Raw genomic sequence first — 27264 nt, forward strand, 5'->3', positions numbered from 1 at the left:
TCATGGATTCAACGACGTGTCCACTGTTTACAAATAAGGAAGGAAGCTCGGGGGCCCTGGCACCCGCCCCAGGGCTCCGGGGCCTCCTGGCGGCGGCTCTGGTCTCAGGGAGGCAAAGGCGCGGAGCGGGGAGGCGCCCCGGGAAGGAGCCGGGCCCTGGAAGCCCGGGCGCCCGCCGCCCGCCCCGCCCCCGAGCGGCCGCCAGGGGGCGCAGGGAGCCGCGTCCCGGGCGCCGTGGGTGTGGCCTGGGGCGTGTGTCCGCCGCCCAGTCCCCGGCGCGAGAGCGCACACGGGGTGCGGGGGTGCAGCACGGCCCCTCCCCAACCCCCCAGGAGCCCGTGCGTCCCCGGGGCGACGTGTCCGGAGCTGCGCGCCCGGTGCTGGGTGTCGGCGGGCGGGGCCGGCTGCGCCCGATCGCGCGCTCACAAGCCCGGTTCCCAGGCCCCCGCGCGGGCGGCGGAGGGAGGGGTGTCCCGGGGGGAGGGCCCCGGAGTAACTTTTCTACGGAAAATATGTCGCTCTGGCCCGCGGCCCAGACTGAGTCATCAGGCCCCGCAGCGTTGAGTCACGGCCTCCGCCCTCGCCCCTGAGAGCTCGGAGGGGACCCCCGCAAGTCCTGCCCCCCCATCTCCTCCCTCCCCCCCGGGGGTCGGAGCAGGGCGATCCCCCCACGGCCCGTCCCAAGACAGCCGACTGCCCCGTGGAGAGAAGCCTCGGCTTTATTGCTGGGGCCGCCGTCGCGTCCCGGGCCCCTCCCGGCACAGGGGGGTGTGGGGGGGGGGAGCGTGGGAATCCCAGCCAGCGCCCCGGAGCGGGCATCGTCCGCAGCTGTTTTCTATTTATTTCCCCGTCTTTTCCATGGGGTCCCACCAGCGTCAAGCACTAATAGGGGGGTGATGGCAGGAAAGGGGGGAGGGGGGGAGGCCCCTACAGGGAAGGGGGGGGCTGTAGCACCAAGAGCCTGTCCCCCCGAGACATCCCTGAAAAGGGGACTGAAGTTAAGCCCTGGGGTCTTTCCTGTGCGGTCGGGGCGCCACTTAAATATGACCTGATGGTGGGCAGCGAGGCTGGGGGGGGGGGGGGGGGCTTGGGGTTTCAGCCCAGGGCGGGCGGGCGGAGGATGTAAATGCCTCACAGTCTGGGGTGAGGATTTGGGGGGGGGGGGGTAAGGGGTCCATGTGCGGATGTAGGAGGTTGTGTCTTCCCTGGGAGTCCCCTAAGGCCTGAGGACATGGGGGGGGGGGTCCTTGCCTGGATGGGCAGGAGGAAGGGGGGCAGGGGCCTGTTGATTAGTCATTTCAACCAAGTGGCTGCTCTTCTATGGGGAGGGGGAGGGGTCCTGGCCAGAAGGCAGGGCGGGACTGGTTCTGGTTCGGCCGGTGTGTGTCTGTGTGTGTGTGAGTGACAGGCAGGCGCTCTCCCGGAGGGTCAGCTCCACGAGGGCACGCATCCGTGCCTCTTCTGCTCTCTGCTGGGATCCCCGGTGCCCAGAACGGGCCCCGGACACAGAGCGCAGTAGGTGCTCAATAAATACTTGAAGAGGGACGCCCTGCAGGACACCTCTGTGTGTTAGTGTGGGTGTGGTGTGCCTAAGTGGGCCTGCGGGTGGAGGTGGGAAGGGCGAGCGGAGAAGTCCGGCCCTTCCCCTGGTCCCCTCTGTCTGGGGGTGGGGGGGCAGAGAGGCCCCCATCCCTTCAGCTGGGCGGGTGGCAGGCAGTGCAGGTGGCCAGGGTAGGGGTGTGCGTGCAGCTGACGGAAGCTGGGAGCCACAGCAGGACAGGGGGGAGGGAGGCCCCGCCGGCCGCGCCGGCTCACTCGGCCGAGCCCTTGTGGCGCCGCTTGGAGGGCGGCACGAGGCGCCGGGGCAGGTTGGCGGGCAGCCCGTGGCCCTCGAGCTTGGCCTCGATGAGGTGGCTGGCCAGGGCGAACTCCTCGTCGTCCAGCATGCCGTCCCGGTCGACGTCGCTCAGCTTCCAGATGCGGCCCAGCACCGAGTTGGGGAGCTTGGTGCCCACCATCCAGGTCTTGGCCTTGGTGCCGCTCAGCTTGCCGTCGGCCGGTGCCAGGTTGTAGAAGATCTCGTCGTATTTGGACTTGTCCTTGGTCACCACCCACTCGGCCTCGTCGTCGTCCGAGCCCTCCTCGCCGTTCTCCAGGGCCTCGTCGGGCCCCCGCTCCACGAACGGGCCCATGTGGGTGCCCTCAAAGGCGCCGCCCTGCACGCCCACCTCGGTGCTCTCCAGCTCCTCCTGCCGCAGCAGGGGCATGAGCTTGGCGATGTCGTGGGTCAGCAGCTCGTCCAGAGTCTCCAGCAGCTTCGGCTTCAAGGAGTGGAACTTGGTGAAGTCGTGAGCCATCAGCAGCTCCTGTGGGGGCGGGGAGAGGACACTGGAAGTCAGGGGGCACCATCTCAAGGCCCCCCGGCCCCTGGTGGCACCGGGACGCTTGAGCAACCCGGGCAGCGGCGCGGATGTGTGTGAATATCCGCCTGGTACCCGCCACTCAGAAGGGACTGGGGAGCAGGGTCCCGGCGGCCGCCCCCTGTGCCGGGCGGGCCCTGGGATCACTGGACAGCTGGGGGCTCGGGGACCTCCCGTGACTCAGGCAGCAGCCTGGCAGGGGGCGGAGGAAGATTGCAACATTTTGACATCAGCTCCAGAGCACTCGAGTCGGCGCTCGGCCCTGCCCGCCCCCTTGGCGCCCCAGCTGCCCGGCCAGCACCCCACCATGATGCAAGTTGAAGAATGCGGTTCCTGCCCCTCTTAGCTCTGTCACCCACAGCACGGGCAGGGCTAAGGGCTGGCTGCCCCTGTGGGAGTTCGCTTCGGGACCCTTAGGGGGCCCTGGGGACTCCCCGCCCTTGAGTGTCTTCTTTTGCTGGAGCAGCTGTGGGGCTGGACCTGAGGCCACAGGGCTTCTCACCCAGGCAGCTCTCGGTCACTCACACACAGAGTCACGACAAACGCCCGTAATAACGGCAACGCCATTTCCAAAGCCGAGGCGGAGAGACCCACTGATCCTGACCGTGAAGAGATGGGGCTCAGTGGTTGAGCATCGACCTATGAACCAGGAGGTCGGGGTTCGATTCCCAGTCAGGGCACATGCCCGGGTTGCAGACTTGATCCCCAGTGTGGGGTGTGCAGGAGGCAGCTAATCAATGATTCTCTCTCATCATTGATGTTTCTCTCTCTCTCTCTCTCCCTCTCCCACTCTGAAATCAATAAAAATATTTTTTCAAAAAGTGGTGGGGGTGTGATGGTGAGGCGGAGGCAGGACTCCAAGGCCAGGCTGCAGGCGCCTACCCAGCGCTGCCACTAGGGGCTGTGTGTCCTCGGGCAAGGGCTGTACCTCTCTGGGACTCAGTTTCCACCTTTGTAAAACAGGTCGATAACAAGCACCACCCTCATTTGGGGGGATGGAAAGCTAAATTAATTCGTCTGGATAAAAATGTCAACGTAATATGAACAGCTGCAGCCCCAGCCGGTGGCTCGGTTGGAGGGTCGTCCCTGCACCAAAAAAGGTTGCAGTTCGATCCCCAGTTGGGGCACATAAGGGAGGCAACCGATCGATGTTTTGACATCAATGTTCCCTCTATCTCAAATCAATAAATGTATCCTCGGGTGAGGAGTAAAATAAAAAATACTCTAAAAATATTAGCAGCTGCTCTTAGCCCAGCAGTTCACAGTTGGCAAGCTCTAGAGATATTTTTGATTGTCACAGCTGGGGGGAGGTGGGGGGGGGGGGGCTACCACTGGTGAGTGGAGGCCAGGATGCCACTAACTATCCTGTGACAGTTCTCTGGCCCCGAATGGCAGTAGTGCTGAGGCTGAAAGGCCTTTTTTTAATATATATATTTTATTGATTTTTTACGGAGAGGGAGAGGGATAGAGAGTTAGAAACATCGATCAGCTGCCTCCTGCACACCTCCTACTGGGGATGTGCCCGCAACCAATGTACATGCCCCTGACCGGAATCGAACCTGGGACCCTTGAGTCTGCAAGCCGACGCTCTATCCACTGAGCCAAACGGGTCAGGGTGAGGCTGAATGGCCTTGAGCAAGTCCATACCCGGAGCCAGACCCTGTTCTGAGGGCTTTGAAAGCATTAGCACCCAGTGCTCGCGGCAGCAGGCAGACAGAGCTGCCAGGATGCCCATTTTCCAGCTGGAGAAACTGAGGCTCAGAAAACGAAGCCACTTGCCCAAGTTCACGGAGCTAAGTGAGCGGCCAAGACGAATGAATGCACTCTCCCAGAATCCCTCCGTCCTGGGCTGGAGACGTCTCAGACCCAAAGGTCACAGGCACTGCGGGTCAGCCCTCAGAACAGGCCCAGCCTGGGCCAGGCTGCTCCCGCCTCCGTGCCCGAGCCTGGACTCCTCTCCACGGTCACTCCTGATCTGCCCACCTCCTCTCCGTCCACCCGGACCCCCGGCTTTCCCCAGCACCCGTTAACCCTGGGCCTGGATACGCAAGGAGCCTCTCACTCGTCCCCCAAGACCAGCACTGGGGTCCCTGAATGCTACGTGCATTCCTGGCCACGTAGAAGAGAGACCACTTCCCAGCTCCCCTTGCAGTTGGCCAAGGCCACGACAAAGTTCTGACCAACTGGACGTCAGCACAAGTTACAAGTGCAACGTTGGTGGACTCGCCCTGTTCAACACAGTAGCCACATGTGATTATTTAAACTGAAGTGAGTTAAAATTAAATACAACCTAAAATTTCAGTTCTGATGTGGCTAGTGGTTACCGTTTTGGAGGTCGCAGCATAAAGCACTTTCATCATCGTAGAAGGTGCGTGGGACAGCACTGCTTTATAAAGAGAGAGACTGTCCCATTACCTCCCCCTCCCCTCCCCTCCCCTTCCCTCCCCACTCCTCGCTGGCTGGAATGCAGACGCAAGGGCTGGAGTCTCCACAGCCGTTTTGTCCCATGAGGGGTTCTTGGGCCTGGAGGCCAGGCCTGGAGGGGAACTAAGAAAGGGCTTGGGTCCCTGGCTTTGTGAAGCATAAACCAGCCCTAAATCTTCTTCCAGGACTTGTATTTATGAAGGAGAGAGATAAACTTCTACCCTAATTAAGCCATAATTATTTGGGGTTTTCGTCTTCACTCCCTTTTCCTACCTCATCAAACCACGCTCCCACGGAACCATTTGCAGGAGGTGCTTCCAGAACCTGCCATGCATCCCTCTGGTTTTCAAGGCCCCATCCGGGAGCCCACAGAAGCCTGCCCCCCTCCTTCCCCCCCCCACCCCGCCCCCCAGCCTCGCTCCGGGGCGGCCGCCCACCTGCATCTTCTGGCAGTCCGGAAAGTCGCCCGGCGAGATGTGATGCTCCAGCTGGATCTTAGCGAAGATGACGGGCAGCTTCATGATCAGCTGCTTCTTCTTGTTGTCCTTCCCGAACATGGAGGGCATCTCCTTCTTCAGGTAGCTGATGATGTACGCGTGGACCTGTGGGGGGAGTTCTCGCCTGAGCCCTGCCGCAGGCCACCCAGCGGCTCATCACAGGTGCCCAGGCCAGTGGGGCTCAGTGGGATGGGTGTCCTCCCATGTACCGAAAGGTTGCCGGTTCGCTTTCCCATCAAGACACATGCCTGGGTTGCGGTCTAGATCCCTGGGCGGCCAATCGATGTTTCTCTCCCTCTCATCTCTTTCTCCCTCTCTCTCTCTCAAAATCTTTTTTTAAAAAGGTTCCCAGGCCTCCTGCCTGGAGTTGCTGATACACTAGGTGCAGGGCGGGGCCTGAGATCTTTGCATTTCAGACTGTTACCGGGGAGCTGCTGGGCTGTTGCGGCCACAGGTGGAAGGGCCCCGCCTCTCTGGTGGGCAGCCTGGGCCCCTCCCAGGCTGAAGCGCCCTCAGCAGCATCCACTCCCAGACCCACATACAGACCAGCCTCGCCCTGCCCCTCCGGCCCCGGGCTGAGCCTGTCAACATTCCCGGGGGACGCGGTGTCTTAGGGCGCCCTCTGTGGAATTCGGGCCCAGCCCCCAGAGCTGTGTCCCCCTCAGCTGTGCCCGTCTTGGGGAACAAATGGCACCCCCACCTACCCCTCCCCAGCGGAGGCCAGAAGTCAGGAAATCAGTCCTGATTTCAATCTTCTTTCAGCTCCCTGGCCTCCTCCAACCCCAGGGAGTCCTTGTTGCGGGCCGTCGCCATCTCTTGCCTGGGGAGACACACCAGTCACCCATGGCCTCCTGGCTTCTCTTGTCCCTACAGACCCTTCTCCATGAAGCAGCAGCGGGAGGTTTTTGGGGTTTCGTTTGGTTGTTTGTTTGCTTGTTTGTTTGTTTTTAACATACTGTTATTGGTTTCTGAGAGGAAGGGAGAGTGAGAGAGATAGAAACATCAATGATGAGAGAGAATCATTGATCCGTTGTCTCTTGCACGCCCCCTACTGGGGATCGAGCCTGCAACCCGGGCTTGTGCCCTGACTGGGAATTGAACCTGGACCTCCGGATTCATAGGTAGATGCTCAACCACTGAGCCACACCGGCTTGGCTGTTTGTTTATTTTTTAAAGAACAAACACCAGACCAAGAGATGCTGCTCCAAAGGCTCAATTTGCTTTCCATCCAAGTTCAAAATTCCTACAAGTCCCTACAGCAGCAGTTCTCAAAGTGTGGTCCGGGGAACCCCAGGGGGTCTCAAGACCCTTTTGGGGTTCAGCCAACCCAAAGTGCCGTGGAACCTCAGCTCTCAAAGTTAATTCATCCCAGAAGGTGGTTTGACAGCCGAGTCATTCTTCCCATTAGCAACAATGTACATTGAATTAGTTCCAGACCCCAAATGAGTCCCTGTTTTAACCTTTCTTATACACAGTACATGTCTAATGGACTGGTTAATTGAGAAATAAACACTTCAAAAATGAAAAGGACATGAAATATGAATGAACATTTAACAGAAAGGAAAGGAACTGTGCAGTAAAAAGGGAAAATCTAATCATAAGCCGCAACAAGAGCCAAAAACACCCACGAAAATATTCACAATACAATTTCCTGGCTGGCAGACGCGCATTCTCTCGCTTGCTTGTCGCCTGGGAGACGTGACTGATCACACAGGTATCAGCACGAAAGGGGCGTTGGGGTGAGAAGCAAACTGTTCGATGGGAGGCCTTGCAGAGGGGAGCTGAGATCTGACTGTATTTGAATAATAAGAAGACGCTTTTTTCCTTTTTTTACTTTTCATTTCCGCCCGAGTGGACGGTGGAGTTATTCTTAAGGCTACAAGATAGGGGAAGCCAGGCAGCAAAGAGATTTTCAAAAATGTAGGAGAGGCACCCTGTCCTCCCTGACTTTTTTTGTTTCAAAAAAAGTTAATTTTTGCCCGGCCCGTGTGGCTCAGTGGTTGAGCGTTGACCTATGAACCAGGAGGTCAGGGTTCAATTCCCGGTCAGGGCACATGCCCAGGTGGCGGGCTCGATCCCCAGTGTGGGGTGTGCAGGAGGCAGCTGACCCATGATTCTCTCTCATCATTGATGTTTCTCTCTCTCTCTCTCCCTCTCCCTTCCTCTCTGAAATCAATAAAGAAATTATATTTTTTTAAAAAAAAATAAGAGTGTACTGAGGTCCTGAGAATGGAAGGTTTGAGAAGCATGCTCTGCCTGACTTGGCTGCTTCAGCTTCCCCGCCTGCCTTCCTGGCTTTACCAGATGCCACTCATCCCCCACCCCAGGGCCTTTGCACATGCCACCCTCTGCCTGGAACTCTGGCCTGGGCTCCCTGCAGCCGGCTCCCTCAGCTTCCTTTTGCCGTCACCCCCTCACACAGGCCATCCTCTGGGAAGCAGGTGCCCCCACCGCCACCATCCAGTTATTTTCTGTCTTCAACCTTTATCGTTTTGTTCACAGCATTTATCACAATTCATTATTATTTTACTGATATGTTGGTTGGCTTGTCCTGTCTCTTTCCATCAGACGGGGAGCTCCGGGCGGGCCGGGGCCTTGCCTGGGCCTCTGTCCTCCGCGCTGGCACGACGTGCGCACAAACACTCAAGAAATATTTGGAGCAGCAACCCATGCGCTGGCGGACCTCTGGGCCGCAGTCTCGTACGTTATCAAAAAGCAAACAACGAGAGCAGAATCATGAGCACACTACATCCTATTTTAAATAGGAAGCTAAAGAATGGCACGTATGTGCTTACACGAAAACAATGTCTCTAGGAAAAGGCACAGAAACCAATCGTGGGGCGGGCGGAGCCCTGAGAGCTGGGGGCAGGGGTGGGAGGGAGGGTGTCTGACAAACGTGAATGCTTTACCATGAGCCGGTCTCAACCGTTGGCTTGAAAACACTTATTAAGTGAATCATACGTTTAGAATGCTGGCAATTCTCTGGTGAGTCTGGCTGGTTCTGCACACACACACACACACACACACACACACACGCACCGTGTCCTCCGGCCACCCTGGGCTCCTGTTCAAGCAGATTCCTTCCTCAGGGCCTTTGCGCTTGCTGTTCCCTCTGCCTGGTATGGTCCCCCCAGATCTCCACTCAGCCCCCCTTCCTCTCCTTCAGGCCCCTCCCCAAATATCACCTCCTCGGGGAGGCCTTCCCTAACGCCCCTTAAACAGCCCCTCACCCATCTCTCTGTCCTCTGCCTCATTTTTCTTCAAAATCCTTATCGCATACGATATTACAGATTCATTTCATATCCACTTCCCCATTAAAAGGTAATTCTAGCCCTGGCTGGTTTGGCTCAGTGGATAGAGTGTTGGCCTGTGGACCTAAGGGTCCTGGGTTCGATTCCAGTCAAGTGCACACGCCCGGATTATGGGCTCCATCCCCAGATGGGGGTGTGTAGGAGGCAGCCGATCAATTTTTCTACTCCCTCTCCCTTCCTCTCTAAAATCAATAAAAATAACTTTTTTTTTAAGAAAAAGTGATTCAACAAGGAAAGACTGTCCGGCTTGCTCGCTGCTGTGTCTCCAGGGGACAGCGAGGGGGCAGGTCAGTAACAGGCAGTAACTGTTGGTTAAGTCACTGGGCAGCTCAGAGCAGCTCGGTATGAAGGTCCAGGGCGTTTGGCCTCGCTAGACTCAGACCTCCCAAGACCTTGGCCTCAAGTATCACAGCGCAGCTCCCCCCTGGCGGAAGGGCAGAGCCGGGGACTCATCTGCACCCTGCCTCTGAAGGGGGGGGGGCGGTAGTGGGGTGAGGCTGCCAAAAAGAGTCCAGAAGGGCTTTGCATCCTTGGGGGGGAGGACTTTTCTTTTTTTAAATCCCCATCTGAGGATATTTTCCTATTGATTTTTAGAGAGAGGGAAAGACAGAGAGAAACATCGATGTGAGAGAAACACATTGATTGGTTGCCTCCTGCACGCACCCCACCAGGCCTGAGCCGGGGAGGAGCCTGCTACCAAGGTACCTGCCCTTGACCGGAATCGAACCCGGGACCCTTCGGTCCACAGGCCGATGCTCTATCCACTGAGCCAAACCGGCGAGGACGAGAGCATTTGATTTGATTTGATTGATTGATTTTAGAGAGGAAGGGAGAGAGAGATCGATGGGCTGTTCCACTTATTCTGCATGCATTGGTCGACGCTTGTCTGTGTCCTGACGGGAGGTGGGACCCGCAGCCTTGGTGCATCAGGACGATGCTCTGGCCACGTTTGATGACGGGACTGACTGTGGCAGAAGCACGTGGGGCGTGGGCAGGTGACGGGGGCAGGGGCGGGGCTTGGTCACAGTGGACTTGGGCCTGGCACCGCACTGGGGAGCCACGGCTGGATCTGCAGCAGGGAGGTGAGAGGGGCCAATCGGGGCAGGGGTGTGGCTCGGTGTGGGCGTGGCCTGTGGCGCGGGCCAATGGGGCGAGGGGGCGGGGCCCTGGGGCGGCTCCTGGGGGACCCGAGCGGGAGGCGGTGGGACGCTGATGGCTTTTCCAGAGAGGAAGCGGGGGAAGGTGCCAGGAAGAGATAAGGTGGGAGGGCTCCGGGGTTTGTCCGGGTTTCCGGAGCCGCCTCCTGTCCGGCGGGGCTCCAGGTGTCCGCCCGACCCTGCCCCTCGGCCCCGCGGCCTGGGCTCCATCCAGCTCCGGCCTCTCTGCCTCCCTGGAGGGGCCTGGGGGCTGGGGTCCATGAGGGGCGAGGGCGAGCCCCAGGGAGGCTGAGACTGGGAGGAAGACAGAGGAGGAGGGAGTAGATGATGGTAGATGATAGATAGATGGATGGATAGATAGATAGATAGATAGATAGATAGATAGATAGATAGATAATTGATAGATAGATGATTGATAGATGATTGATAGATGGATAGATAGATAGATAGATAGATAGATAGATAGATAGATAATTGATAGATAGATGATTGATAGATAGATAGATGGATAGATAGATAGATAGATAGATAATTGATAGATAGATGATTGATAGATAGATAGATAGATAGATAGATAGATAGATAGATAGATAGATAGATAATAGATAGATAGATAATAGGATGAGGGAGGGAGAGGAGAGAGACCGAAGGAGGGAGAGGAAGAGATAATTAGAAAGAGAGGGGGAAGAGGGGAAGAGAATGAATGAGGGACGCAGGGAGAGAGGGAGAGAAAGGGAGAAAGAATGAGGGAAGGAGCGAGGAAGAAAAAGATCAAGGGAGAGGCTGAGAAAAAGGCAGAAGTAGGAGGGAGACCGCCCAGAGCCTGGCAGAGCGGGAAGAAAGGTGGGCTCTGAGGCTCCGGTCCACACCGCGCCCCTCCCTCCCAAAGAGGATTCCAGGGGTGGGGTGGGGGCTCTGACTCACCCGCTCCGAGCTGCTCCCTAAACCTCTGGCTCCTTCACCTCCCCGGCCTCCCTGCTCGCCCAGCTTCCTGCCCCACCTCCATCCTGGCAGCCGCCCCCACGAATGTTCCATTTGGCCTCCAAAATCGCCCTGAAACCAGGGCTCCCTGCCCTCCCCATGGCCCCGTCCAGGCTCCTCCTAGATCCTCGGTACCCAGCCCCCTCCCTGGTCTGTGCCCCGTCTCACGGCCCGGGAATCCACCCTCCAGAAGGCAGCTAGTCTGACGCTGTCCCTCCCTTTGACTGCACCCTCCGTGGCTCCCCAGTGTCTTGGGACAAAGCGCACATTCCTGGCCAAGCCCTGGGTGCTCTGACTCCCACACCTCCCAGCCTCAGAGGCAGTACCGCCTGCACCGGGTTCAACGGACATTTCCCCTCTTCCCTGAGCTTGCCATGTTCTCATCTCCAGCCTATGTGCTCGCGGCTCCCACTGTCTAGAACCTCTTCCCCTCCTGGTCCTCATCCTCCAGTTTGCAGCACAGGTGCCCCCTCCTCCAAGAAGCCTTCCCGGGTTCCCCCAGGCTCCCCAGTCCCAGCCCTGACCATGCTGGGTCTTCACAGGCTGGGGATGGGACTGCCCTGCACCACCCGGCACAGGGCCAGGCACAGAAGAGATTTTGTTAAATGCGTTTGTTCAGCGTCATTTGTTCAATAAATGTTTACTGAGCACCAGCTCTGTTCCAGGGGCTGGGGATGCCGTAGGGAACACGTTCAGAGAAAGATCCCTGCTTCTGTGGTGCTTAAATGCGAGCAGCGGAGACAGCAATAAAGAGCAAAACCCACTGATTGGGTAACTTAGGACCAGGTAGCAAGACCCTATGAAGAAAACTGCAAGACGGATAAAGCAGGACTTGCAGGGGGGAAGGGGTGGAGAGAGAGACGAAGGGGGTGTTATTTTCATAAAAAGGGAGGGCAGGCAGGGAAGCCTTTGAGAGGTGACGCTTGAGTAAAGACAAGATGCAGGTAGGTGACAAGTGAGCCAGGTGTACCAGGAGGGGTGAGTAGGGGGAGATCTCCAGGAAGAGGAAACAGCAATGCAAAGGCCCTGAGGTAGGGCTGAGGAGGCCAGTGTGACATGCAATGAATGATGGGAAGAGGAAACAGCATGTGCAAAGGTCCTGAGGTAGGGCTGAGGAGGCCAGTGTGACATGCAATGAATGATGGGAAGAAGAAACAGCATGTGCAAAGGCCCTGAGGTAGGGCTGAGGAGGCCAGTGTGACATGCAATGAATAACAGAAGGGAGTGGAAGATGATGGAGGAAAAAAAAAGCAGGGTGGGGTGGAGGGTGGAAGGGATGGCTGTGGACCACAGGGAGGGCTTGGTTTTCGCTGAGACAGGAGTCCTGGGCGGGACATGGTACAATCTGACTGGTTGCAGGTGATGAATGAAGGGATAACAGGACAGAGGAGAGAGAGAGACATGGAAAGAGACAGAGACAGGAATGCAATGGTAGAGGAACAATTCGCCACGCAATCCCGCCCCCGCCAGTCCCCTGGGCGCCAGAGTGCCCAGCCTGGCGAACTCTCTTAGATCGGACAGCTAACTACTCAGGGAGCTGGTCCGTTAGCAGCCAAGAAGAGGGTCGGAGGAAAGGCTGGCGACCCCCGGCCTCCCGCGCTCCCTGCCCCGCGCCCCGGGCCTGCTCACCCGCACCAGCCGGGCCCTCTTCACCAGGTCGTTGAGCTTGCGCAGCGCGGCGTGGCGCGGCAGGCCCTGGATGTCCCGGAACAGGTCCTGCTCCTCCAGCTCGAAGAGGCGCCGGTTGTCGGGCACGAGGAGCGGCTGGGACCAGAAGGAGCCGATGTAGACGCGCAGCACCTCGGGCGTGCCCACCACCTTGCCCAGCGCCCACATCAGCGCCCCGTACACGCGCATCAGCTGCTGCGTCTCCACCATGTCGGCCTTGTTGAGCACCACGCGGATCTTGTCCTCGTGGCCGCGCAGGGCGCCGATGGCCTCGGAGAACTCGTCCGAGATCTCCAGCTTGTGCGCGTCGAACAGCAGGATGATGAGGTCCACGCGCTCGGCGAACCAGCGCAGCACCGCCGGGAAGTCATAGCCTGGGGGGGGGGGGCAAAGGTCAGCCCCTCCCCCTCCAGCCATCGGAGGCGGCCATCCCTTTGGGGTGACTATCAGAATCGCTGTCTATGTGAAATAGCCAAGGTCCTGGGAGTACCCCACTGCTCCTGCTTCCCGAAGCCCCCAGAATTCCCCCCTTCACTCTGGCCCCAGTCCCTCAAGCCATCTAGCTACAGGGGCAATCAGCCCTTCCCTTTTCCATCCATCCATCTATCCATCCATCCATCCATCCATCCATCCATCCATCCCTCTATCCATCCATCTATCCATCCATCCATCCATCCATCCCTCTATCCATCCATCTATCCATCCATCCATCTATCCATCCATCCCTCTATTCATCCATCTATCCATCCATCTATCCATCCATCCATCCATCCATCCATCCATCCATCCATCTATCCATCCATCTATCCATCCATCCATCCATCCATCCATCCATCCATCCATCCATCCATCTATCCATCCATCCATTCCTCATTCATTCATTCAGCAGATGCTAGTGGTGTGCCTTGGTTCGGGTGTACAGATTGTTAAAATACTGCAGTGCTGCCCTAGCTGGTTTGGCTCAGTGGATAGAGCATCGGCCTGTGGACTGAAGGGTCCCAGGTTCGATTCCAGTCAAGGGCATGTGCCGGGGTTGTAGGCTCCATCCCCAGAAGGGGGCATGCAGGAGGCAGCCGATCAATGATTCTCTCTCATCATTGATGTTTCTCTCTCCCTTCCTCTCCCTTCCTCTCCCTAATCAATAAAAAAAACCAACAAACAAAACCCCACAGCAGCGCTGAGTGCATGGAACGAGTCAGGAAGCATGCCAGACCTGGTGGGCGTCATTCACGCCTGCCCTGTGCTGGGACACGGCTTGCTCAGGCAGCCCAGTCCTGCCCTTCCCGGACTCCGGGCCCACTGGGACACAGACCTGGGGTGGGGGAGCCCAGAGGGGATGCCTGACCCCGCCTGGGGAGTCTGGGAGGGCTTCTCAGAGGAGGGGCTGCGGAGTGGCCCCCTGGGGGACGAGAGGTTAACTGGCAGAACAGGGAGCCAGAGCTGATTCCCTGACGTCACTTCATGCTCTGCTGGAAAACTCACTGAACCTCCAAGCAGCCCCAGGAAGACACACACTTATGCCCCCTCCCCCCCTTTTCCAGATGAGAACATGGAGAGATTAAGGCAGTGGTTCTCAACCTCCTGGCCCTTTAAATACAGTTCCTCATGCTGTGACCCAACCGTAACATTATTTTCGTTGCTACTTATTAACTGTCATGTTGCTACTGTTATGAATCGTCATGTAAATATCTGATCTGCAGGATGGTCATAGGCGACCCCTGTGAAAGGGTCGTTCGACCGCCAAAGGGGTCGCGACCCACAGGTTGAGAACCGCTGGATTAAGGGCTGTCCTCAAACACACAGGTAAGAGGCCACAGACCAGGAGCCTCCACGGGCCTCCAGGCCCAGCTGGGGAGCTGGTGCCGGCCCAGCCTCCCGGGAGGGGAGGAAGCGGGCCCCTGTGGCCGCTGGGCCTGGAGGGCCGGGTGGGGGACATTGTTTGGGGGGAGGAAGGGCCGGTCACCAGAGGGACGGCTGCTGGGGCCCCTCCCTCCCGTTTCTACACAAACACACACACAGCCCGGATTTGGAAAGTGTGCCTCATGCGGGAGGGCCGGCGGAGGGAGATTGAGTCAGCGTGGGACTGGAGACGTGGCAGAGACAGGCCGGGCCTGCGCGCACTCACCCAGGAAAACAGTCCCATTAGCACTGCCGCAGCACCTACTGTGTGCACACACTGTTTTCAGTGCTCTGCGGGTTTTTTAAAACAGATTTTTATTGATTTTTAGAGAGAGAGGAAGGGAGAGGGAGGGAGACAGAAACACTGATGTGAGAGAGAAACATCGATCGGTTGCCTCCGGCACGCACCCCAACTGGGGATCGAACCCGACACCCGGGAATGTGCCCTGACCAGGGAATCCAACCTGCACGCGCTCAGCCAGCTGAGCCGAGCCTGCCAGGCACTCTGCACATTCTGACATCTAATTTTAACCCTCAGTGCAACCTGGGAGGCTGATACTATTATTATTCCCATTTTACAGATGAGGAGACTGAGGCACGGGGAGGTTAAGTAGCTTGCCCAGGTCCCACTGTTTAAAAATAGCGGAGTCCAGATTTGAACCTGGCCAGAGCGCTCCATTATGCTACAATCACACACACGCTCACTCACAGGCGCCCACCCAGCGCACACCCGGCCACAGGCTACAAGTTGCAGACGCCAAGACACACTCTTGCCCACAACCTGGGACCTTCACAGAGATCCGTGGTCACACAGGCACAGACGCGGAGACACGTACAACGTCACAGACACCAGCACGCGCACAAGCAGAGGCACTTTCATACCCACGATGCGCGCACAGCCCCGCAACCTTCCAGGCGCCAAGGCGCCCGCACGGACACGATCACATAGTCCCACAGAGGCACACCCCTCACACTCTCACTTGCACACACAAGCTCACACTGTGCGCAGAGAACCGTCACCCACAGTCCCTCGGAGTCCCCACAGCCCCCCACGGTTCTCCAGAGGCACACAGTGTCACAGCCAGGCCCAGGCACAGACTCCCAGGCGCGCGCACTCTCCCCCCCTGAGAAGGAGACCCTGCCCCCCCACCACACACACACACACACACACACACACACACGGCCTTTGGGCCCCCCTGGCACCCCTGCTCTGGTTGCAGACCCGCTAGGTTCCATTCTCCCAGGGACCCCGCCCCCTGCCTCCCCGCGGGGCTGGCGGCGCGCCCTCCCGATCGCTCCTGCAGCTGCCCCTGCCTCCTCCCCGGGGACGCGCGCCGCTGGGCCGCCGCCAGGGACGCCGTAACCCTCCGCGCCCTCGCCCCGCCCCGCGCCCAGCCTCCCGGTCCCCTCTGGCCCACACTGCTGCCTCCTTTGCCCCAATTCCTGGCCTCCCCGGCGCGGGGCGCGGGGCGGGGGGCAGGAACGCTGGGCGGGGGTGCGGGGCGCAGATGCGGAGCGCTCCGGGCAGCGGTGGGGCGGGCTCTGGAGGCCCCGCTGGAATTCGCCCCCCGCCGCTCCCCCTGCACAGCTGTTTATAAATTCCAGGCCGCCCTTGGCCCCCGCCCAGGTTCCCTCCCAGCCCCTTCCCAGCCCCATCGGCCCAGGCCAGCCAGGAGCTCCCAGTGCCCACGGCCTCCCGCCGGCTCGGCCTCCCCTCTGGGCCTCCTGTCTGCCTCCCTGCCTCGCTCTCTGAACCTCTCTCTGTCTCTGACGCTGTGGATCTCTCCCTGCCTCTCTCTCTTCATCGCTCCCTCTCAGTCCTTCGGGCCCAGACGTGCAGCTGCGGCCTGTTCACACGTGTTCACCCACCGCCTCCCCCACTGGCAACGTGTGCCAACGCGGGAGACTCAGAGCCTCTCTCCACCAGCTCCCTTCCATTCCGGGCGCTGACACAGGGCAAGTCCTAGCAGGGAGCAGGCCCTCCTCCCTCTGACTTGGGAGTCCCCGTGTAGTCAGCGCCCTCCTCCCTCAGACCCAGGGGTCCAGGCCCCCAGCCCCTCCTCCCTCAGACCCAGGGGTCCAGGCCCCCAGCCCCTTCTCCCTCAGACCCAGGAGCCCAGGCCCCCAGCCCCTCCTCCCTCAGACCCAGGAGTCCAGGCCCCCAGCCCCTCCTCCTTCAGACCCAGGGGTCCAGGTCCCCAGCCCCTCCTCCCTCAGGCCCAGAGGTCCAGGCCCCCAGCCCCTCCTCCTTCAGACCCAGGGGTCCAGGCCCCCAGCCCCTCCTCCTTCAGACCCAGGGGTCCAGGCCCCCAGCCCCTCCTCCCTCAGGCCCAGAGGTCCAGCCTCACTCACCACGGCTCACTCTCTGTTTGGCACCCGACAGGATGCCTGGGGTGTCGATGATACTAATGCTCTCCAGGACCTGGTTGGGGAGGTGGGCGCACATGAACCTGGGGTGGGAGGAAGGGCAGGGGTCAGTGCAGGGAGTGACAGGAGGAGAGGACACAAAAGAGGGGAAACCAGGGTGGCACGGAGCTTAAACCAGGCTCAGAGAAGGGAAGACTTCAAGCGAAAAGGGAGATGGGACAGACAATAAAAACCATTAAAAATCCAAGCTGGTGTTTACTGCGCATTTACTTTGTGCTGGAGGCTGTTCTCAGCACCTTCATGTATTGTAATTCACTTAGTCCTCAAACAACCCTGTGGTGGGGGCCAAGGGTGATCCCCATTTGCCAGATGAGGACAAGGGAGGCACAGAGAGGTCAAGACACTTGCCCAAGGCAACCCAGCTGGGCAGGCTGGCTCCCCCGGTGAAGCGCCGAGGCCGGACTGGGAAGGTTCAGGTAGAGAGAAAGGAATCGGGGAGAAACACAGGCGGGGAAGGGACAGAAAGGGCCCCCCCCCCCCCGGACAGGGAGAGGAGCCCCCTCGGGTGCCCACCTGTTGAGGAAGGTGTTTCCGAAGGGGTTGAGTTTGCGGAAGGGCTTCTCCGGGTCGACGATGAGGGCATTGCCCGGCACGATGCCCTCGGTCTCGCCGTGCATGACGGCCACGAAGCAGTCGGTGGTGGGCTCGGGCCCCACGCGGGAGCCGGGCACCTCCTGCTCCAGCAGGTACTGGATGAAGCTGGTCTTGCCCGTGCTGTACTGGCCGGCCACCAGCACCATGGGCTTGCTGTCGAAGTCGGCATCCTCCAGGGCCGGCGAGTGGAAGTCGCCGAAGCGGTAGTGCTCCTCCAGGGGCAGCAGCTTGCTGCGGTACAGCTCCTTGAGGGCCGAGGTCACAGTGCAGATGGCCTCGGGCCGCTGGCCCCGCGCCCCGCCTCGCTTCAACCAGCTGAACATGGTGGCTGCACACTCCCCACTGGGCGCTACCCACTGGGATCACCGCCGCCACCGGCTGAGGGAGACGCGCAGGCGGAGAGCTGCCTGAGGGAGAAGGAGAGGGGGTTGACGGAGGACTGCCTGGTGGAGGAGGAGAAGGAAGGGAGCTGAGAGGTGGGCCGGGAAGAGGAGGACGGTGGACTGGGCAGAGGGAGGAGCAGCGAGCCCTGCCGATGCCTGGCAGGAGGTGATGGCTGAAGGAGAATGGAGGTGATTGTCCCAGTCTAACGGCGGAATGACGGAGAAGGGGGGCTGGTGTGGAAGACCAAGGGATGGACAAGGGAAGGATGCAGAGGCCACCAGAAGAAATATATTCCTTCGCCTTTAAAAAATATATATTTTTATTGATTTCAGAGAGGAAGGGAGAGGGAGATAGAAACATCAATGATGAGAGAGAATCATTGATTGGCTGCCTCCTGCAGGCCTCCCACTTCCCAGACATGTGCCCTTGACCGGAATCGAACCTGGGACCTTTCAGTCCGCTGGCTGACGCTCTATCCACTGAGCCAAACCGGCGAGGGCATCCTTCGCTCTTTTCTTCTCCCTTCTCCCCTCCCATCATCTCACACATCATCGCTGAAATCCCTCCAGGAGTCAGGAATGATGGACCCAGAAACAGGCCAGAGACCACTCCCCCCCCACCCCCCTCAGAGCTCCCCGTGAGGAGAGGGCTGGGCACCACGCAGTCAGGGATGCCCGGGAAACGCCAGGCAGCGGACGTGTGGGCCCCAGGGTGGACGTGACGAACCGGCCACGGATCCGCAAACTCTGGCTGGGCTGATTTTAGAGCCGCTCCCTGCAGAGTGGGCCGGACAAGAGCATAGGCAGAGAGCATGGTGTGTGAAGAGGCCTGGAGTGTGAAATGCACGAACCGGGTGGCTGGACACAGGGGCGCGAGGAGGAGGGGTGAGGAGTAAAGCGGAGACACTGCCCAGGTGTGCCCGGGGCGTGAGGGGCCGGGGGCGTTCGGAAGAATAACTCCGCATGTGTGAGCACTGCATGCCAGCCTTTGTGAGGCGGGGATGTTACTATCCTCACTTCTCTGACCAGGAAATGGAGGCTCAGAGCGGCAGCAGTGACGTGCCCAAGAAGCTAGAAAGGGCTCAAGCTGGGACTCCGGGCAACCTGGCCTCAGAGCCTGCATCTTATCATCGGTCTGAGAAATTAGGAAGAGAAATAATTACCAACCCAGCGGCTAGGAGCACCCCCAGGCCCCACACTGTGTTCTCTGTATTCCCTCTCACCCTCTGTAGGGTCTGTAGTGATGTCCCTGCGTTCATTCCCGAGCTCAGTCACTGGTGTCTTTGCTCCCTCCCCCCTCCTGGATCAGTCTGAGTAGATGCTTATCGTTTTACTGATCTTTGCACACAGCCAGCTTCTCGCCATATTGGAGCCTCTAAATATCCTTTTCCACCAGAAGAAACCAGGGCTCCTTAGAGACACGGCTGATTCTGGGGCCGGAGCAGGGCAAGAAGTGAGCCTGGGTCAGATGGGGGGGAGGTGTTCAGAGACAGAGGGGGGATGGGGCATGTCACAGGGGCACCGGCCCCGGCCTGAAGGGACTCCCACTGGCTACAGATTGGACAGTTTGAGCGTCAAAAATAATTGCCAATCAGCCCGGCCGGCCGGAGCGGCTCCGTTAGCTGAGCATCATCCCGTGAGGTTGCGAATTCGAATCCCAGTCGAGCTGGCTCCCTCCCCAGTGGGGTGTGTGCAGGAGGCAACCAATCCACGTTTCTCTCTCATCGATGTTTCTCTCGCTCCCTCCTTCTCCCTTCTTCTCTCTGAGGAGCAGCACATATTTAAAAAATAATTGCAGATCAAATATGTTTTAAAATCATAACGAATGTTTTTTTAGGGAGGAGTCAGGGAGGAGAGGTAAAGAGGAGGCAGGAGCTGGGACCGGGCTGTGGCCGAGGGAGGGGGCCGGGGTGGTGTCCTAGGGCGGGTGGGGCCCGGGGGACGTGGCTGGAGGGGTGCTGGGTGGCTGGAAGGGCGATGGAGTTGGGGAGGTGGGAGAGGAACTTTTGGGTGAGGGAGGACCGGGTAGGACCAGGAAGGATGAGGGCGGCGGAGGGAGACCCAGAGACGGGATCGCCCCGCGGAGAGGACGGGGAGGGGAATTGAGAGCGACTGGTGGAGACTGGGCGAGACTGGGGGCGACGCAAGAGTGGGGGGCATTGTTGCAGACTGGAGGGGCTGGGGGCGTGGAAAGGCCGGTTTCAGGAGGGCCTGGGGGCGCGGGAGACCGCACACTCCGCGGGCGGGGACTGAGGGTCCTGGGCGAGCAGGGGCGCCTCGGGGGCCCGGGCGGGCTCGGGGCTGGGTGTCGCGGAGGCTGGGAGCGACCGCCGCCGTCGGGGGCCACTCACCGATGGGCGCGCGGGCGGCCGGGCAGGGCGGGCGGGCGGGCTGGGCGGGGGTCCCGCGGGGATCGGAGGCGCCCGCGGAGCGGCCTGTGCTCGCGGTCCCGTCCGGAGCCGTCTGAGCCGGGTGGGGCCTGCAGCCAGGAGGAGGGAAGGGAGGGGCGGGGGGGGCGGGACGAGGCGCCCCCCCTCCCCAAACGCGGCGCCCGGCCTCTGGCGCCCCCTGGTGGGGAGCGGGAGGGCGCCTTCGCGAGGTGGGTAGGAGCTGGGGTTTCATTCCCCGTTCAAATTCGGGTTCAAGTTCTACCTCCACCTCGGGCTCTGGGCCACTCCCTGATCCCTGCCACCCTGTTAGAAACACACATTTTTATTGATTTCAGAGAGGAAGGGAGAGGGAGAGAGAGAAACATCAATGATGATGGATCGGCTGCCTCCTGCACGCCCCCCACCGGGGATGGTGACCTCCTGGTTCGTAGGTCCAACCACTGAACCACACCGGCTGGGCTCTGCCACCTTCCTTTTTTTTTTTAATATATTTTATTGATTTTTTATAGAGAGGAAGGGAGAGGGATAGAGAGTTAGAAACATCGATGAGAGAGAAACATTGATCAGCTGCCTCCTGCACGCCCCCTACTGGGGATGTGCCCGCAACCCAGGTACATGCCCTTGACCGGAATCGAACCTGGGACCCTTCAGTCCGCAGGCCGACGCTCTATCCACTGAGCCAAACCGGTCAGGGCTCTGCCACCTTCTTAACATGGGAATAAAAAGAACAACCACAACAGCAGCGACAATAATGGTGATTAAAAGGCTTAAGTGAGCCCTAACCGGTTTGGCTCAGTGGATGGAGCGTCGGCCTGTGGAATGAAGGGTCCCAGGTTCGATTCCGGTCAAGGGCATGTACCTGGGTTGCGGGCATATCCCCAGTAGTGGGTGTGCAGGAGGCGGCTGATCGATGTTTCTCTCTATCCCTCTCCCTTCCTCTCTGTGAAAAATCAATAAAATATATTTTTTTAAAAAAACATATCCTCGGGTGAGGATGGAAAAAAAGCCTTAAGTGAGTTCAGGAAACTCCTCTGCTCGCTACTCTCCCCGGCTCCTCACACTCAAAGCAAAAGCCCCCAAGGTCCCCCACAACCCGCCCTCCCTCTGCCCGCACCTCCCGCCCTGTCCCCCTTGCTCGCTCCCCGCCAGTCACTCTGTTCCTCCAACAAACACAGCAGCAACCCTCCGACCCCAGGGCCTTTGCACGTGCTGTTCCCTCCACCTGGCAGGAATGGCTGTTCGCGCCTCTCCCTCGGTCTCTGCTCAGACACCACCCCCTGAGAGAAGCCCTCCGGCATCTGTTCACTGCAGCGCCGCCCTCTGGCCACTGTGGCTGCTCTGTTTCTCTCCAGTTCTTCCCGCCCTACGGGCTCCACATTCCTCCCCTGAAGTTGGTTGTCTCCCCACAACAGCAGGAGCCCAGGAGGGCAGGGGTTTCCAACTGGGCGGCTCAAGGCCGTGTCCCAGCCTAGCCCAGTGCCCCGCACCCGAGAGAGGGGCTCGGTAAGTATTTGTTGCGTGAAACCCTAACGCAGTGGTTCTCAACCTTGGCTGCACATGAGAATCACCTGGGAATCTTTTTTTAAATCCTGATTTCTGGGCCTCATCCTCTGGAAATTCTGTTTCTTTTTACTAATGTTGTGGCCTCACCCCATAACAAAGAAGCAGAATTTCCGGAGGGTGAGGCCCAGAAGTCAGGATTTTAAAAAAAGATTCCCAGGTGATTCTAACGTGCAGCCAAGGTTGAGAACCACTGCCCTAACGCTTACAGAGCGCCTCCTATGGGTAAGCACTGCTCTAAGCTCTTTGAATTCTCAAATATCCCGGAGAAGTAGGGATGATTATTCCCATTTTACAGGTGAGGCAACTGAGTCCGGGAGAAGTGGATTCAAAAAACCCAGAGCGCCATACCTGGTCCATGGCAGGTGCTTAGAAAATATCCGCTCCCTCTTGCCCTAAGCCAGTGGTCGGCAAGCTCACTAGTCAACAGAGCCAAATATCAACAGTACAACGATTGAAATTTCTTTTGAGAGCCAAATTTTTTAAATTTAAACTATATAGGTAGGTACATTGTTATTAACTTAATTAGGGTGCTCCTAAGGCTTAGGAAGAGCCACACTGAAGGGGCCAAAGAGCCGCATGTGGCTCGCGAGCTGCAGTTGTTGACCATGGCCCTAACCGGTTTGAGCATTGGCCTGCGGACTGAAGGGTCCCAGGTTCGATCCCGGTCAAGGGCATGTACCTTGGTTGCGGGCACATCCCCAGTAGGGGGTGTGCAGGAGGCAGCTGATCGATGTTTCGCTCTCATCCATGTTTCTAGCTCTCTATCCCTCTCCCTTCCTCTCTGTAAAAAAATCAATAAAATATATTTTTTTAAAAAAGAAAGAAACATCCGCTCTCATCATGCAGGTCCCCAGCTGTGTTTTCTCCTGGCGGGAGCAGGGGAGGGCAGGGGGACGGGGGCGGGGCGGGGGGGGGGGGGGGGGCTCAGAGCACCAGGCCCCAGTCAATGCCCCGCCCTGCTGCCTGCTTGGTGGGCCCCTCCTTGCCTCCCTGAGCCCAGTTCCTCGTCTGTCTTCCTTCCCAGGACCTTCCCTGGCGCCCCAGGCACCTCCTCCCTGCACCTGCCCTGACGGCCCTGCCCGTCCCCACCCCCTCCCCAGTCCCCACCTCCTCCCGCTCCTTCTCAGCTCTTATCAACATGGGCCAGGGTATGTCTGTTACTTATTTTACTTCTTTTCTTTTCTAAAAAAATATATTTTATTGATTTTTCACAGAGAGGAAGGGAGAGGGATAGAGAGTTAGGAACATCGATGAGAGCGAAACATCGATCAGCTGCCTCCCGCGCGCCCCCTATTGGGGATCAAGCCCGCAACCCAGGTACATGCCCTTGACCGGAATCGAACCCGAAACCCTCCTTCAGTCTGCTGGGCCAAACCGGTTAGGGCTTACTTCTTTTCTAAAATGGATTTTTATTTTATTTTTAATGTTATTTGTTGTTGTTGTTAACCCTCACCTGTGGCTATTTCTCCAATGATTTTTAGAGAGGGTGAAAGGGAGGGAGAGACACAGAAACATCGATGTGAGAGAAAAACATCGACTGGTTGCCTTTTGCACGTGCCCAGACCAGGACGGGGGATCAAGCCTGCAACTAAGGTACACGCCCTTGACCAGACCCTTCAGTCGGAAGGCTAACGCTCTATCCACTGAGCCACACCGGCCAGGGCTAAGTTACTTAAAACATCTCCCCAGCCCCAACCCATAAGAAAGTCATCTACCCGGGGGCAGGGATTTGGGTCTGCTGTGTTCACTCTTCTTGCCCCCACGCCTAGAACAGTGCCTGGCACACAGCAGGCTCTCAGGAAATACTTAAGTGGCTAAATGCAGCGATGGCCATATATGTAAATACTAGAGTCCTGGTGCACGAAATTCGTGCACTGGGGGGGGGGTCCCCAGCTTGGCGTGTGCCCTCTCACAGCGCAGGAACCCCGCGATCCATCTCCCCAAAGAGGTAGGCCCTGCACACCCGTCCAGGGCTCCTTGATAGATTGCCTCAAAGAGGTAAGCCAGAGCCGGGGGGGTCCCACCTCTGCCCCCTGTGGCGCCGCCTCAGTGCCACCCACACAGCGTCAAGTCCCCGCCCACCCGCACGCACCTCGCCTGGCACGCGTCCTCGCTCACCTGTGCGCGCCCGCTGCGCATGCAGCCTCCTGGTGACGGATTGTTACGGCCTGAGGGCATCACGGCGTGAGGGCGTGACGACCACAAAGGCTTGTATTAGTATAGATATGGAACGTGCAGTGACTAATGATATTACCACTTAGAGGCAGGCCCTATTCCATTCTCTTTTATTATTGATTTTTAGAGGGAGGGAGATCGAGGAAAACATTGATATTTTATGTTCCACTTATTTGTGCATTCGTTGGCGGTTGCTTCTGGTATGTGCCCTGACCAGGGATCGAACCCACAACCTTGGGGTATTGGGATGGTGCTCTAACCCACTGAGCGGGTCAGCCAGGGCCCAGGTCTATCCGGAAAGCTTGCCATGGACCATCTCCTTTCCCCCAGGAGGCGTGACCCTCTTCTTATATTTATTATGTTATTAATCCTTGGGGGAGGATTAACAACAACAAAAATGTAAAGACATTATTCTGGGCAGGGTCCGTGGCGTGAAAGCCCTGCCTCATTAAACATTCTTTGAGACTTAATAAGGGGCTACTGTCTCCTCGAGCTCCCTGCCTGCTCCCTGCACCAGGAGCTCTCGGAGGCCTGCCCCCCGTGCCTACAGCTTCCCCGACGCCCCCACAGCCTCTGGAGCCCCCTCCCTCTTTCCCCATCTGTCATAACCGGGTGGAGAAATTCTGGCACATTTTACAACATGGGTGGACCTTGGAGACATTGTGCCAAATGCAATAAGCCAGCCCAGAGCACCAAATACTGCGTGGCTTCACGCCTGTGAGGCGCTTAGAGCAGGGACATTCATACAGACAGAAGGTGGCTGCCAGGCCCGGGCGGTCATGTTTCATGGGACGAACTCTGCGTTTTGCAAGATGAAACAAGTTCCGAGGGTGGATGGTGGTGACGGTTACACCGTGTGAGCGTACTTCATGCCACCCAGCTGCTTAGCAAACATGGCGGAACGGTAAATTTTATGTTATGTATATTTGACCACGATTTTTAAAAAAATGGAGCCTGGCTGGTGTGGCCCAGTGGTTGAGTATCGACCTATGAACCAGGAGGTCATGGGTTCGATTCCCAGTCAGGGCACGTGCCCGGTTGCAGGCTTGATTCTCAGTGTGGGGTGTGCAGGAGGCAGCCGGTAGATGTTTCTCTCTCTCTTCCTCTCCCTTCCTCTCTGAAATCAATAACAAATAAATAAATAAGTTAAAAAAAAAAAAAGACGGAGAAGGCAGCCAGTGAGCCTCGGAGTTACTCAATGAATTGCGGACTCTTTAGTCTTGGGTTCCAATCCTGCTCCGGGCCCAGGTTACTTGGGCTCCGAGGTAACCTTTGGGGCCTTTTCCCAGATGGGGGATAGTGGGACCCCCTACAGACACCCACCAAGCTGTTCCCAGCAGCTGGGTGCTTATCAAACAACTTTGGTCCCCAAGGCTCACCCTAAGGAACGGAGATCAGTTGGGGCCCCCTTCGCAGGGGTGGGGGGCGGGGTCACCCCCGGGGCCCCACGGATCAGCTTCCCCCCCACAAACACCCCCAGGGGCTTGCAGAGAACTACAGTCTGTCTGTCCCCCCCCCCCCCCCCCCAGCGCCCCCCCACCCCACCCCGCCCCAGCCCTCAGTCACCTGTACTCAGGCAGGGACCTGGCTGGGCGGACTCCTCCCTCGCGTCTGTTCCCCATGCGGCCACCAGAGGGCGCCGGGGACACCTGTCAGCTCCCAGCCCTCCGCTCAGAATTGTCCCGAGGCTCCCGCCTCACTCAGAGTCAGGGACCCCAAGGTCCTACACCACAGCCCCCCTTTGGTCCCTCTGACCTTGCCTCTCACCCCACGCCCCTGCCCCCGGCGTGGGGCTTCGCGCTGGCTGGTGTGTTTAAGCACAGAAAGGCTGCGACGTGCCTCGCGGAGAAAATATGGGTTGGATGAGCCTCTTCTCGGGTGTGAGTTGGAGTGCCGTTGGCCGTGAGCCTCATGTTAATGAATCAACAATATAGATAAGTTGTCTCTAAACAGAAACACACATGAGACAAGGTGACACTCCGATCACTCGGCAAAAATGCTGTGGCCAGAGGCTTGAAGTATCCGTTAATTTCATGTTTCAGGAGATCAGGGAACATTAACATGAATCAGAATCTCGGAGAAAACGAAATAAATGAATAAGCAAAACAGAACAGAAACAGGTGCGTGAACATAGAGAACAAGCTGATGGTTACCAAAGGATAAGGGGTGGGGAGAAGGGATTTAAAAACAAAAAAACAAAAGAAAATCTGCCCTAGCTGATTTGCTCAGTGGATAGAGTGAGGGCCTGCGGACTGAAGGGTCCCGGGTTCGATTCCAGTCAAGGGCACATGCCCAGGTTTCGGGCTTGATCCCCAGTAGGGGGCATGCAGGCGGCAACTGATCAATGATTCTCATCATTGACGTTCCTATCTTTTTCTCCCTTGCCCTTCCTCTCTGAAATCAATAAAATTATATTTAGAAAAAGAAAAAAAAAATCGCCTGGCCCTGACCTGGCCAGTGTGGCTCAGTTGGTTGGGCGTTGTCCTGTGCACCAGGAGTTGCTGGTTGATGCCCGGTCAGGGCACATGCCCAGGTTGTGGGCTCGACCCCCATAGGGGGCGTGCAGGAGGCAGCCGCTCAATGTTCTGATCTCTCTTCCTGTCTCTAAAAATCGAAGTATTCTTTAAAAAAAATAAAAAATTGGCCCTAGCTGGTTTGACTTGGTGGATAAAGCGTTGGCCTGCGGACCTAAGGGTCCCAGGTGCGATTCCCATCAAGGGCATATGCCTGGTTGCAGGCACGATCCCCAGTAGGGGGCGTGCAGGAGGCTGCCGATCCATGATTCTCTCATCATTGATGTCTCTCTCTCTCTCCCTCTCCCTTCCTCTCTGAATCAATAAAAATATATTTTTTAAAAAAACCTAAGGAAAAAAAAAATTGCCTAGCCCAGCCAGCGTGCCTCAGGGGTTGAGTGTCGACCTATGAACCAGGAGGTCATGGGTTCAATTCCCAGTCAGGGCACATGCCCAGGTTGTGGGCTCGATCCCCAGTGTGGGCGTGCAGGAGGCAGCCCATCAATGACTCTCTCTCATCATGATGTTTCTATCTCTTTCTCCCTTTCCCTTCCTTCTGAAATATATTTTAAAAAATTAAAATTAAAAGAAAAAACACGCCTGTTTGGTTGAGCTGTTCAGCCTTCCTCCTTCATTAAGTCTGTCCCCACCCTGCTCCCCCCACCCCCACCCCTCCAGGGCAGAATTCCTGTGTGCCGGGTTCATGCTGCACCCCTGTGCCCGGAACAGGGCCTGGCACCCAGTAAGTGCTCAACTAATACATGTGGGATAAGCCCTCCTTCCCCCTCCCTACCCAGGTCTCACCCCAACCCCCAGACTCTAACCCCAAAGACCCCCAAGCAAAGGGCTGAGGGGGCGTCGG

The 27264-nt window shown here is 58.1% G+C and overlaps 1 protein-coding gene across 1 annotated transcript; it reads right to left on the bottom strand.

Moving 5' to 3' along the window:
• Positions 1 to 701: 701 nt before the first annotated feature.
• Positions 702 to 20217, bottom strand: EHD2 (EH domain containing 2). Its single transcript, XM_036302858.1, has 6 exons — positions 20113 to 20217; positions 17298 to 17785; positions 16710 to 16807; positions 12420 to 12832; positions 5282 to 5446; positions 702 to 2366 (listed from the first exon to the last, which is right to left on the bottom strand). Exons 2-6 carry the CDS (start codon positions 17699 to 17701, stop codon positions 1812 to 1814), a joined length of 1635 nt encoding a protein of 544 aa, XP_036158751.1. The 5' UTR covers positions 17702 to 17785; positions 20113 to 20217; the 3' UTR covers positions 702 to 1811.
• Between the last annotated feature and the right edge of the window lie 7047 nt (positions 20218 to 27264).

Source organism: Myotis myotis, unplaced genomic scaffold, assembly GCF_014108235.1.
Source record: "Myotis myotis isolate mMyoMyo1 unplaced genomic scaffold, mMyoMyo1.p scaffold_m19_p_34, whole genome shotgun sequence".
Classification (NCBI taxonomy): Eukaryota; Metazoa; Chordata; class Mammalia; order Chiroptera; family Vespertilionidae; genus Myotis; species Myotis myotis.

What these genes read in the sequence shown, in the direction of transcription:
- EHD2 (XM_036302858.1), bottom strand. Translation starts at nt 17,701, where the DNA reads ATGTTCAGCTGGTTGAAGCGAGGCGGGGCGCGGGGCCAGCGGCCCGAG. An exon ending in CAAACAGAGAGTGAGCCGTG is followed by an intron (nt 12,833 to 16,709) that starts GTGAGTGAGGCT and finishes CCCCCCCCCCAG; the next exon opens with GCTATGACTTCCCGGCGGTG. An exon ending in CGGACTGCCAGAAGATGCAG is followed by an intron (nt 2,367 to 5,281) that starts GTGGGCGGCCGC and finishes CCGCCCCCACAG; the next exon opens with GAGCTGCTGATGGCTCACGA.